General features: G+C 36.3%; 1 protein-coding gene across 3 annotated transcripts in view; it reads left to right on the top strand.

The window, feature by feature from the left end:
• ZNF280C (zinc finger protein 280C) overlaps positions 1–14,368 on the top strand; it is a 62,952-nt gene that overhangs the window by 33,733 nt on the left and 14,851 nt on the right. For all 3 annotated transcript variants that reach the window (XM_053201686.1, XM_053201687.1, XM_027054403.2), the window contains exons 11-15: positions 1,398–1,555; positions 2,214–2,314; positions 3,079–3,225; positions 10,070–10,201; positions 13,598–13,911. In XM_053201686.1, the coding sequence (XP_053057661.1) occupies positions 1,398–1,555; positions 2,214–2,314; positions 3,079–3,225; positions 10,070–10,201; positions 13,598–13,911 (852 nt within the window). The remainder of the gene's footprint in view (positions 1–1,397; positions 1,556–2,213; positions 2,315–3,078; positions 3,226–10,069; positions 10,202–13,597; positions 13,912–14,368) is intronic.

The raw sequence follows: 14,368 nt of genomic DNA, 5'->3' as shown, positions 1-14,368 counted from the left end.
ATATTATAGGATTTTTTTTTCTACATTAAGTGTTACCAAAACCGGTTAGGGCTATTTTATTCTGAGAATGGCTTTGTGAGGTTGTTACTTTTTTCCACATCTCCATCTCCTGGCTTGAGAAATGTGCACTGCAGATGGGGGCAGTATAATAATTGAGAGATAGCTAGTTAACAGATCACTTTATACAGGTAGATTGTATTACTTAAAAGTTATGAGCTGAAAGTTTAATGGCTCATGACCTTTATATGTAAATATTTAGGCAAAACTTGGATTTTTAAAAATAGATTTTAATAAAGATGATGTTAAAATTAAAGAAGGGGGAAGAAGGGCTGCTGGCTGGCTCAGTTGGCAGAGTATGTGATTCTTGATCTCAGGGTCGTGAGTTCAAGCCTCACATTGGGCATAGAGCCTACTTAAAAAAAGGAGGAAAAAATATGTCAAGGTGTACTGTAAGCAGGACGTGTCAGAAGATAAATGTTAAAACCTCCATATTATGGTTGCTATCTAGGCTGATGACATCATCACTTCAAGATTGTATCCTTTGGGGACTCATAATGAGTAACTGTTAATATTTGACTTTGTATTAAAATTGTTAATGTGATTGAATAGCTTTACTTTGAAATTCAGTAAAAAGTTTCAGTGAGCCTTCTGAAATAGATCTGCCTTTTTATATTGTACTCTCTGCCATCGAAGGTCATAGTTTCCTTCTCATAAGAAACCTATTAGGGAACCTGACATAGCAAAATGTAAAAAATGAACTGCGCTACAGGGGGCATGGCCTGCGGGTCAAAATGAAGTGTTTGTGCTAATAGTAAACCACTATCATGAAATAAAACAAGATGTTCTTGTAATTAAGAAAAGCTCTTGTAATTATAGGTATTAAAATTGCTACTACATGCATTTACAAACCAAAACACAAATAAAAATACTAATTTGTCTTTTAAGCAGCTGAAACCTATTGTATGTCTTTAAGACCTTTAAAAGACTTCTCTCTGGCTCCGTAGCTGCTTTTGGTGATAGGGTTTTCTCTCTTTATGTATTTAATGTATTTAAAATGGAAATAGTATTTCATGTGTGGAAAAGAAGCCTGTTGTTTTTCTTTACAAACTTTTTAAAATCTGAATGAACGATGAAGGCTTGTAGCAAATTAGTGGTATTTCATATGAACTACATTAATGGATGATTCTCAAACAAAGATGCAGAGAGAAATGTTTACTGGGCCACCTAATGAAAGTGATTATTTAAAGTGCACACTTTTCTAGAAGACTTTAAGGCTTTGGAGATACTATTTTGAGTAACATAACTATATTTTTAACATTTAAGTTCAAATACTTATCTGTGAGTTTTTTCCTTGGTTATAAATCTGAATATTTGCATCTATTGACAATCATTTATAGGTTTATGAACCACATGAAACACCATCTGGAACTTGAGAAGCAGAACAGCGAGAGCTGGGAAAACCATACTACCTGCCAGCACTGCTACCGTCAGTATCCCACACCGTTCCAGTTGCAGTGTCACATCGAGAGCACACACACTCCGCATGAGTTTTCTAGTAAGTCACCATTTTGCCGAAGTCGTGAACATCTATGACTTTGGTTATCTAAGCTCTGAGGACTCCTTACGATTTCTGATGAGAAACGTAAGAAAAAGAAATAGACTTTGGATTGTGGGCACAGTTGAAAGTCAAGTTTTAACATGTATAAACTCTTCGCTAGAATTGCTTTCTAAAACTGAAGTCTTGTAAATAGAAACTTCCTTTGCATAATTCGTGCATCGTACATAGGGGGCTAATGTTAGAAAACTCGGATGCCCCAGTTTGCAATTATGGAATCAATGGCCTTGATTTACACCCTAATAAGAAAAGTAACTGCGATGATAGTTAAAAATCATGGAGTCTGGAGTTAGCTAGGATTTAAATTCCAGTTCTGCATCTTAGTATAGCTATTAAGACCTCCGGCAAGTTATTTAATCTTTCTGTGCCTCAGGTTCCTCCTCTGGAAAATGGGGATAAAAGTAGCAGTACCTCTCTCAGTGATGGCATATAAGTAATGTCCATAGAACAGTGTTACAGAGTTAACAACTCTAGAACCGTTGGAACCACCATCACTATTACTATTACTGTTATTATTGCCATTGTTATGGGTATACAAAATGCATCTTTTATTTCTATACATCCTTAAAATGGTGTAATTGTTTTTTTCCACTTTCAGCTATTTGCAAAATCTGTGAATTATCATTTGAAACCGAACATGCTCTTTTGCAACATATGAAGGACACTCATAAACCCGGTGAAATGCCATATATTTGCCAGGTACACATTTTATCATGTACTTAGGTTTTTGTTTTACTTTCACGTGCCACAAAATCATATTCTGTTGCTCTTTTTAACTGTTTGAATAAAACAAGTTACTAAAATTGAAGACACTCTTCAATAATGGAAACTCCATTGATGTAACTCATATACATGGGCAATGGTGGCTTGGACTTTGTAGGCCATAGTTTATTGATCCCTGGACTAGACAAACAAAATGCCCTGCTGCAGAAAGACACATGTATGGATTTTCTTACCATGTAGAGAAGAATATAGATATGACAGAGAAATAAGAAATGCTATTAGTTATGGGGAACTCAACTAAATGCTTTGAGACCAGTATTTTTCCAGAATTTGAAATGGTTCCCAATCAGATAGCAAGATAAATTGCCTCTGTCATAGCCTGGGTGCCATTTAAAATCCAAAGAAGAGAATACTCTATTTTATATAACAGGAAAAACTTTCTAGGACAAGAGGTGTCAAAATTTGGAAATTCAAACAAGATAGGGGGGCAGTAGGTCTGAAAAAAAAGAAGAAAATCTGGTTATATTTAGGAATATATCCCTAAACTTTGAAAGATAATTTTTGTTTCAAAGATTATACTTATTATTTTCAGTAATAGAATTCTTGGTTGTATACGCAGCAGAGCTGAATTAGCGTTACATAATATTCCTCTAAGTAAATGACTCATCATTACTACTTTGATGTAATTGCATGTCCGTTATAAACTTTCAAGTTAAATTAAACCTTCTTTATATTTCTAGGTTTGCCAGTTTAGATCTTCAACATTTTCTGATGTAGAGAATCATTTTAGAGCATCCCATGAAAACACTAAGAACTTGCTGTGTCCATTTTGCCTCAAAGTTAGTAAAATGGCAACTCCCTACATGAATCATTACATGAAGCATCAGGTGAGATTTAGCAGTTATTTGTTCATTTTGTCTTAGTAAAAAGGCGTGTGTGTGTATATATGTATGTATGTGCACATATACGTATGCATATGTGTATATACGTATATATGTATACACACACACACACACATACACCTTAGAGCATTGGTTAGATTTGTTCTAAAAGGAAAGTTAAGTGGTTACAAATGACATGATTAATTTACAATTTGTGCTGAATTACTTGTGAAATTTCCACTCCTTATCTTTGTCCACTTCCTATTGGTGGTGCAGCTCTTGAATAGAGAGAGTTCTGAGGTAGAAATGGGAGGCCTAGAGCAGAGGGGAAGAGGGAAGATGAGGGAAATATTGAAGTTGAATATTTCAGGGGTCTACAAGTGGTGAAAACAGGAATGATTTTAAAGGTAGTGAATCAAGAGCAGGGAAAAGGGTATTTTTGAACTGAGAAAGATAAGCTTGAGGACTCCATCTTTTTTTCTCCTTCTCCAAACTTCATTTCTACTTTCTAGCTCAGTTTTTATTATGAAAAGACATGTGGTTGTCTTAGCAAACTAGAATGGTCTTTTGTAGCAGCCAGTGACAAAGGAAATAGCAATGACACTTGTTTCTAGATATGTGAACTCTTCCAGAGGACTATATTTAGGTTAGAACTTGTTTCCTAGATGACTTTTGCCAGTTTAGCTATGTCATTTCTGGGATACCAGTGTTAGTGCTGGCACCTTTCCCTTGAATTCTCAGTTTATTCCTGCTGGGTCTTTTCCTGACACAATTAGACCATCCTTTATTTAGGCTGAAAACTTTGATGAGACAGTAAACCTATTCTCTTTTTTTAATGTTTATTGATTTATTTTTGAGAGTGGGGGGAGGGGCAGAGAGAGGGAATGAGAATCCCAAGCAGGCTTTGTCAGCTGTCAGCACAGAGCCCAGTGCGGGTCCTGAACTCATGAACTACGAGATCATGACCTGAGCCGAAATTAAAAGTCAGACACTTAACTCGACTGAGCCACCCAGTCACCTTTAAACAGTAAGTCTATTCTTGAGTGTTTGAAAGAGCAGTGGTACCTTTGCCAAAATTAGAAGTCAACGAGTTTACCAAATGCAATTATGTAATCGAGTTTTGTCTCCTCACTCATAAGCTCATTACATTGTCTTATTATTGATTGCGTTGTCATGGCCAATTTGCTCAGCACTGGTTTTCTCAGCATTGTTTACTCAGTATTGTTTTCAGTTCCACTCATTAAATGACCATGAAATCAACTTGTACTTGTTAATTGAAAAAAATTATAAAAAGTAGAATACCCAAATACCTTCAGGATCACCTGTGTCATGACTGGGATGGTTCCAACATGCTGGGTATGCCATCTCACCCTTAAGAACCTCTGGCAAAATCTTTCTTTTTTAAAAAAAAATTTACATTTTTTAAACTTATTTTTGACAGAGACAGAGACAGAGCACAAGTAGGGGAGGGGCAGAGAGAGAGGGAGACACAGAATCCAAAGCAGGCTCCAGGCTCTGAGCCCGATGTGGGGCTCGAACTCACAAACTGTGAGATCATGACCTGAGCTGAAGTCAGACGCTTAACCGACTAAGCCACCCAGGTGCCCCTCTGGCAAAATCTTTCTATTCTAGAGTTTTCCAGGAGTGTTCCATCAGATGTTAATAGATGTTCCACTCTAAAATTGCTCCTGGAAAAAGAAGTTCCGTAATTGGCTGGATTTACAAAATTAACAATTTTTTGTTTATGTTTAAAAATAGAGCTTTTAATATGCTAGAAAACCTTATAAATCTCCAAGGAAGGGATATTGTCTATATTGTTCCCAAAGTTTATTTAATCCTTTGTTTGCGCAATGCCTACTAACATTTCTTGAGGAATAGTTTGGAAAACACTGGTCTTGGTGCTTTATTTCATGTTTTGACCTTTGATTTTGAAAGGAAGAATGAGATATAAAACAGTAGCTCTAACTATTTCATTATGAAGCTTTTAACATAATTCTTCCTACCATGCTTTACTAATCTCCAGAGTGAGGTACAGATGCCGAGGGAGTAACAATGTCCTTAGAAAGGTAAAGAGATGGATGGGCCTGCCATGTGGACCGTGTCTCTTAAGTGGTTTACCTGGTCTACAGTCACTCTTCATACCCTAAATTGTATGCCTTATCTTGCCATGTATATAGGAAAGAGTTGACCCAGCAGGTCTGCGTTGTTCAAATCATGTACATTTTCAGAAGGGTCTGTTTGCATATTGGCATAATTAGCCCTTGGCTAACTCCTGGAAATTGAGCCTTTGTTATTAATTGATGAGTGTTTTACATGCCTAGGACCTTGAGCCACATTGTGCCAGCTTTTCTAGATCATTTGTACAAAGATATGATGATGGTAAACACCTGCTTTTCTTCTGGGAGCCTGAAGATTTGGTGACTGAACCCTTTAAAAAAAAATAAACCTGGCTTCTGGTGACTGAACCCTGTGAAAAGAACAAACCTAGCTTCTTAGACTCAAGAGAGCTTTCCTCGTAAAAAGCACTTCATACGTATTGCTGCAGTTAGTTGCCGGGGGATTGATTAAACGTGTCCTATGCAGCTTGTTGGGACAGTGCACTTAGAAACTGGTGCCAATATCCTCCAAACTCCACCCAATGCATTTTTCTTCCTTTATTAATCCTGTTCTGTATCCTTTCACTGTAATAATTGTGTCTATGAGTATAACAATTTCTAAATCCTGTAAGTTCTTCTGCATCATCAAGCCTGGGAGTAGTCTTAAGGACTTGGTGCCCAATATTTGTGAATTTGGAGTACCTAAGAGGTAGCCAGTGAGCAGTCAACAGAGGAAAGAGTCTAATAATAGGATCATCAAGAGTTTTTCAAAGTACTTTCAGTTTATGCAGTTGTCCACAAAAGACTCAAAAACCATAGCTGAGCAGGATTATAAACTTGTAATTGAGCTAACATTAGTGTGATTTTAGATAATAGGAATTATTGAATCTGTGGCTCATTTTATTCTTTTTGAAGACTTTGGTTGTAACCTTTTCCTAAAGAGAATATATTAGTATGTCTTAAGTGATTTTAAGAGCTATCGATATGGTTTGTACAACTTTTAAGAAAGGATGAAGGATTTTATATGTTAGATATTCTTATTAAATCTTTATAGAAATAACAAGTAGCTAATATATACTAATCACTTGTTGTATGACAGTCACAGTGTTTTTACTTGCATTATTTTGTTTAATCCTCACAAACATCCTACAAAGCAGGTATGATCATTTTCATTTCATAAATGAGGAAATAAAGCTTTATAGACAGTAAGTTACTTTGCCCAGTGCCACATTCCCTAATAAATGGCAGAGCCAAAAATTGACTTAGAGCCCAAGGTTTTACCATAGAGTCATATCCTTTACCAACATTAGGTCTAAAAGCAGATATTACAGGTAGTCAGAATTAGCCTTGAAAATTCCTCAAATCACCCAAACAATATAGTATGTTTGTCAGAAAGTTCAACGCAGACGGGTAATTCTCTATCCTTGGAATAGATCACCAATTTTTTGGTTGAACATCATATTATTTAAAACTGTACTGTATTATCCTTTTTTTTTTTTTTTTTTTTTTTTAAGTAGGCTTCATGCCCAGCGCGGAGCCCAATGTGGGGCTTGAACTCACGACCCTGAGATCAAGACCTGAGCTGAGATCAAGAGTCAGATGGTTAACCGACTGAGCCACCCAGGCGTCCCTCTGTATTATTCTCCTTACCACATCTCAAGCATATATGCATAAGAGAGATATGCAAGACTCGAGTCCAACTAAGGGAATAGTAGATTAATGTCTCCCATCCCAGGGCTCTGGGCAAATGCTCATTGAATGGCATGGCAGACATTTCGAACTAGTTAAATTGTGCCTGCTTCTCATATGCATGCTCCTTCAGTCTCTTGCTGTCTTCCTCGTTATTTATTTAACAAATACTTATTGAGTGCTTAATATATGCCAGGGACTGTTTAACAGAAGTGAACAAAACAGTTTGTGCTCTCTGGAATTTGCATGGTAGTGGAGAAAGTGTATGTGTATTATGTCTGAATGTAAATGTATGCCAGCTGGTGATAAGTACCATGGGAAGAAAACATGAGGTTAGGGAGTGCCAGGGCTTAGGAGGTGAAGGAAGCCATTTCTGTTTTTATATGGGATGGTCAAAGAGGGCCTCTCCAAAGGAAATAAGAGAGTTAGCTATGTGGATATCTGAGAGAGGATATTTCAAGGAGAGGGAATAGTAAGTAGGCAGTGAGGTGAGCACCTATCTAGATGTCCAAGGAACAGCAAGGGGCCCGTGTGGCTGGAGCATGGCAAACAAGTGGGAGGGAGAGTAGGTTGAAATGAGACTGTAGCAACAGAATGCAGAGTAAATGGCGTAGGGTCTTGTGAGCCAGAGTTAGGATTTTGATGTGGTGTGGAAAACCATTGGAAGCTTTAAGCATGTGAGAGATCACTCTGGCAGCTATAGAGAGAATAGACTGTTAGGAGGAAAGGGTGGGAACAAGGAGAAGGTAGGAGGCTATGGGAAAAGTCCAGGTGAGTGGCTTGGACTGACATGGTGGCTGAACAGGTGATAAAAAGTGGAAAGATTGTTTTTGAAGGTAGAGCTGACAGGTTTTATTAATGGGTTGGTGGATGTGGGGTGTGAAAGAAAGGCATGAATTAAGTGTAACTGAGTTCTTTTGTCCTGAGCCACTGCAAGAATGGTGTTCCCATACACTGAGATATTGAGAAGACTAGGGAAGGAACAGATTTTTTTTTTTTTTTTGCAGGGTGGATGGGGGAAAATCTAGAGTTCAGTTTTGTTTATGTTGATTTGAAATGACCGTTAAATATCAAGTAGTGATGTCAAGTAGGCAGTTGGATGGATGCTATTTAAAATAATGAAACTGGATGAGGTATATGCACAGGTAGAGAAAAGATTTCTAGGAATTGTACTCTGGGGAATTTTCTACCTGTCCTGTAACCTTGCTATCTGCTTCTTGACTGGGATCTTTTTCCCTCTTTCCTTCTTTCTCTTGAACACATGTTAGGTGAATCTGTTTACATTGCCTATACCTAGGATATGATCCAATGCACCATACTTCTAAAATTGTCTTAAAAATGAAACTCAAATAGTAATACAAACATTATATTTATATATTGCTTTGAAGTTTTTTCAGAACTTTTATTTATCAAATGCCTGCTGTACACCAGTAACCACTAGCTACTTACACATGTTAACTCATTTGCTTTTCCTAAATAATTATGCTTTACATGAAAATAGTGATGGGCCTGTGGAGATACAGCTTTGGAGAAAACATTCTTTTGCATTTGTATGTTTTTCTAAATTTACCTATAAATATAGAATATATTAATTAATGAAAGCATATACATAAAGATTGCAGTTGATAATGTGTAATAGAAAGAACATCACCTAGCTATGAGCAAATGACTTAGATCTCTCTTGGGTCCTATTTCCCATTGATAAAAAAAATAATAGGCCTAAGTTTGAGAAGGGATGTAGTCAAGGGGTTCTCTGACAATAGATTGGGATCAATTGTTCTCATTTGTACTTCTGTAGCCATACTGGCCAGTGTCACAGCCACTAGCCATCTGTGCCTGCTTAAATTAATTAAAATTAAGTAAAATTGAAAAATCAGTTCCTGTGTTGAACTTTTTACAGTTCAGGTGGTCAATAACAACATGTGGCTGGTGAATACCATATTGGACAGTGCAACTATGTAATGTTATCAGACACTGTAGAAAGTTCTGCTGGACAACACTGCTTTATACAATCATTTCTGTAACAGAACTTTTGGAGGGGATGTCTGGTTAAATTTGTTTTGGTTTTAGGAAGTTCAAATCTTTTAAAATGTTTACTTATTTTGAGAGAGAGAGAGAGAGAGAGAGAGAGAAAACATGAGTGGGGGAGGGGCACAGAGGGAGGGAGACAGAATCCCAAACAGGCTCCTCCACACTGTCAGCACAGAACCCGATGCCGGGCTTGATCTCACAAACCACGAGATCGTGACCTGAGCTGAAATCAAGAGTCGGACCCTTAACTGACTGAGTCACCCAGGTGCTCATAGAAAGCTCAATTGTTTTTGTGAAACAAATAGAAATTTAAAAAATTGGGATGCCTGAGGGGTTCAACTGGTTAAGTGTCTGACTCTTGATTTCGGCTCAGGTCTTGATCTCGAGGTTCGTGAGATCAAACCCCACATGGGGCTCTGCACTGACAGCACGGAGCCTGCTTGGGATTCCCTGACCACCCCACCCCCCATCCCCACCTTCTGTCTCTCAAAAAAATAAATGACATTAAAAAAAGAAATTTTAAAAATTAAAAATAACTTCACCTTTTCTAGGATAAAAATATAGTATAACTCATTTTCACTGTAACGTGTGCTTGAATGGTTTATACTTAAATTTATAATTAAAAAAGCTTTCACACTACAAAGGTATAGGACTTGTCACATTTGAACCTAACTGATATAACTTTTGTTTTGATTGCCTATATGCAATAAATACTTACTTTAAAGATTTCATTTTTAAGTAATCTCTACACCCAGTGTGGGGCTCAAACTTTTAAACCCTGAAATCAAGAGTTGCCACGTGTTACCAACTGAGCAGCCAGGTGCCCCACAAATACTTTTGAAATACAAATACTAATGCAAGCAGTGTTCTTGAAAAAAATGAAAGAATATTCTGGCATTGTTTATGATAGGATATAGTAAAATACTGGTTTTTTTAAATTATTTAGCTATTACAATTAAGAGCAATTTCAGATTCCAGGATTTGTGGTGATAGAAGTTATTTCTCATAGTATTTTTAATGTTTCTTATAAACAGAAAAAAGGAGTTCATCGTTGTACCAAGTGCAGACTACAATTTTTGACCTGCAAAGAGAAACTGGATCACAAGACCCAGCATCGGACATTTATAAAGCCTAAAGAGCTAGAAGGATTGCCTCCTGGTACAAAAGTGAGTTTTAAATATGTTTTATTTTAACATTTTGTGTGATAGTAGAAGTAAATTCCTGCCTGGTTTTGTTTTAAATGTCTATTTATTTATTTTGAGAGAGAGAGCACAAGCAGGGGAGAGGGGCAGAGAGAGGGGGAGAGAAAGAGAATCCCAAGCAGGCTCCACGCAGCATGGAGCCCAACGCGGGGCTTGATCTCACAACCACGAGATCACGACGTGAGCCGATATTGAGTCGGTGACTGAGCCACCTGGGCACCCCAGATTTTATTTTCAAGTAATCTCTATACCCAATGTGGGGCTCAAACTTACAACCCTGAGATCAAGAGTCACATGCTCTACTGACTGAGCCAACCAGGTGCCCCCTGCCTGGGTTTATCTATTGACTATAATATTAAAAATTAACTTCTGCTTGTCATTAAGATTTAAGTTTAGGTTTTACCATTGTTTTGCTTAGAAAGAAACCTATCCTTTTTTTTTTTTTTTTTTTTACTTAATTGACATGTGCTATGTTGGAGCATATTCCTATGTAGTGAGTGCAACTAGATTAACCATAGGCTGTGTCAGTGAGTTGTTTCAATATTTTATAGGCTGTTTCTGAGTTCTTCCAGTTGGCAGCGTATATGTCTGCTTCAGCTGCTAGACTGTAAGCAGTACAGTCCTTTCCCATATCTTCTCTTATTAATAATAATAATAACAATTGTATCATCATCATCATCATCATCATAGTAATAGGTGTCTTGTAACACTTTAGAATTAAGCTTTCTGTGTGATTTTTCATACATTCTATTATTTAATAACAATTTAGTGAGGTAGACAAGACAGGTATTATTTCCATTTTATAAATGGGGAGGCTTAAAGAGGATAAATTACTTACTCAAGGTCAAATGGCTAGCAAGAGGTAGTATTGAGATTTAACCTGGGTCTTTTGACCCCTAATTCAGTGCTTTTTGTATGATACCAGGTCACATGTATTTCAAAGGACTTCTTCATTGGCTGGTCCTCAAGTACATGGGAGTAGTATAGTCAAGTGATTAAAGAGAATGTTAATAGGCAACTGTGTTTTCCATTATTAATCAGTGGGTATAACCGAACATCACCTTTTTTGAATACTAAATGATAAATGTTATGTTAGTTCCCTTTAAGGAAATTCTGAATATTTTCAAACTCTTCATTCTGTATAATTAATTGATGTAACCTCCACAATAACCTTTGGAATTATAAATCCTGACCAATGAGCCTCCAGATAGAGCAGGTCACATTTACTGGAGATCTGTTTTATAGTTACCAAAGAGTAATGCAGGACTTTCCAAGGTTATTACTTCTGGTTTTGAGATTTAAATTTTGACTTCTGTGTTTGTGAAAGCTACTTAGTTATATCAGAGAATAAAATAGACATGGAATGTGCTTTTTTTGATATTCATATAATTTGCACTAACTCCTAATTATCCGTTAATATCTGTTAACATAGAAACACTATCAATACAAAACTGCAATTTACAACAGTAAATAAATAATGAGGTAAATGTCATTTAATTGGTATGACCATTTAGAATAAATGGGATACTTAACTGATTGTAGTTTATATTTACCATTTTCAAAATAATGATATTTAAATTTTGAACTGCAGTGATTTTTTGGTAAAACAGCTTTATTGAGATATAATTCAGTGGTTTTTAGCATATTCACAGAGTTGTGCAAACATCACTACAACCCATTTTTGAACATTTTTGTCACCCCCAAAAGAAACCCTATACCTGTTAGGAGTCACTCCCTATTTCCCCTCCACCAGCCCTAGGCAAACTTTACTTTCTGTTCCTATGGATTTTCCTATTCTGGACATTTCATAAAAATGGAATCATATAGGGGCCCCTGGGTGGCTCAGTCAGTTTAAGCATCCGACCTTGGCTCAGGTCATGATCTCATGATTTGTGGGTTCAAGCCTTGCCTCGGGCTCTGTGCTGACAGCTCAGACCCTTGAGCCTGCTTCGGATTCTGTGTCTCCCTCTCTCTCTGCCCCTCCCCTACTTGTGCTCTGTCTCTCTCTCAAAAATAAACATGGAAACAAAAATTTTTAATGGAATCCTACAATATGTGGTCTTTTATGATTGGCTTCCTTCACTTAGCGTAACATTTGTGAGATCCATCAATATTAAAGCTTGTATCAGTAATTTATTCTTTTTTATTTGATTTATCCATTCATTATTTGATGAGCATTTGGGTTGTTTGCACTTTTTAGCTGTTGTAAATAATGCTCTTATGAAAGCTCATGTACAAGTTTTTGTGTGGACTTACTTTTTCATGTCTCTTAGGTGGAATTGCTTAGGAGTGGAACACTAAGGAGTGGAATTGCTGGGTTATATGAGAACTCTCTTTTTTTAAGTTTTTATTTTTATATTTTTGAGGGAGAGAGAATCCCCAGGCAGGCTCCATGCTGTCAGTGTGGGGCCAAATGTGGGGCTTGAACCCACAAACCATGAAATGATGACCTGAGCTGAAATCGAGTCAGACACTTAACCAGCTGAGCCACCCAGGCGCCTCATATGATAACTCTTAAGTTTAACATTTTGAAGAACTACCAACTGTTTTCCAAAGCCACTGCACCCTTGTACATTCCTACCAGAAATATATGAGCTGAGCATTGCAGTTTCTCTACATCTTGTTAATACTTGTGATTAATCTGTTTTTTACTGTAGCCATTTTCGTTGGTCTAAAGTGATACCTCACTGGAGTTTTGATTTGCATTTTCTTGATGACTAATGATTGTTGAGTATGTTTTCAAGTGTTTATTGGCCGTTTGTATATCTTTAAAGAAATGCTTGTTCATTCAGATCATTTGCCCATATTTAAATTCAGTTATTTGTCTTTTTGCTGAGTTGTAAGCGTTCTTTATATATTGTGTACACAAGTCCCTAATTAGAAATATGATTTGCAAATATTTTCTCTGATTCTGTGGGGTGTCTTGTCACTTTCTTAACAGTGTCCTTTGAAGCACAAAAGTTTAAAATTTTTATGAAGTCCAGTTAATGTGTTTCTTTGGTTGCTTGTGCTTTTGTTGTCATATTTAAAAAGTCATCATCTAACCCCAAATCATGGAGATTTACTCCTATGCTTTTTTCTAAGAGTTTTCCAGTTTTAGCTCTTACAATTTGATTCTTGATACATTTTGAGTTAATTTTTGCATCTAGTATGAGTTAAGGATCCAGGTTCGTTCTTTGCATCTATTTATCCTGTGTTCCAACACCATTTGTTTGATGACTATTGTTTCCTCCACTGAGTTGTTTTGGTACCCTTTTCAAAAACCAATTGACCATAATGTCAAGGTATGAAGTAATCTTTTTAATATTAATGCGATGATTAATTTTCTAAAATATGTATATATTGTCTTCATTATTATAGGTTACTATTCGAGCCTCAGTTGGACCTCTTCATTCAAAACCAGTAACTACATCTCCCAGTAGCAGTGTTCCAAGCACTTCTTCTTTTCAAATCTCACCTCCAAGGTCTAAAAGTACAACTGCTAAAAATATAAAATCTACTACAAGTAAATCTAAGACAAGTAAGCCTCATGCAGCTGTATCCAGTGCAAGTAAACCTCATGCCAAAAGGCAAGGTAGAGTTGCATCTAAATATAAGACCAAAAAAACCTCTTGTAAACAAAAGAAACAACGCAACAGAAAGAATAAAATCAGCATAGCTTTGAAGAACTTAAGGTAATATCTTTTATTCCTGATATGTAATATTTATTGAATATTAAATATTAAAGGTTTATTTTAATATAATTTACCATATCACAGAGCTCCCTTGTACATTGACATGATGATCATTTGTCTGGCCTAAAGGCCTAGAAGATAATAAAAAGGTACTTTTTACAACTGCGGAGCAGAACTAGAATTAGCGTTCATTGTACAGTTGTCATCATTTACACTAGTCTTCTATTTTGTGCTTATATCTTGTAATAATTGAATTGATTAATGCAGTTATTTTATTCCAGGGAACATTAACTGGTGTTTGATTTTTGACACTTATTCTAGCTTATTGTTTCCAATCAAATTTTCAAATTATGTCTCTATTTAAAGATGCTAATTTAAACATCTTAGCTTTGATTAATAAAATGTTAAGGCTTTACCTTATTATTTTTGTTTCATGAGAAATTTTCATTATTTTTTT

The sequence above is a fragment of the Acinonyx jubatus genome, chromosome X (genome assembly GCF_027475565.1).
Source record: "Acinonyx jubatus isolate Ajub_Pintada_27869175 chromosome X, VMU_Ajub_asm_v1.0, whole genome shotgun sequence".
Lineage (NCBI taxonomy): Eukaryota > Metazoa > Chordata > Mammalia > Carnivora > Felidae > Acinonyx > Acinonyx jubatus.
Note: the sequence above shows the minus strand (reverse complement) of the source record. Positions and strands in the feature narration are given on the sequence as shown.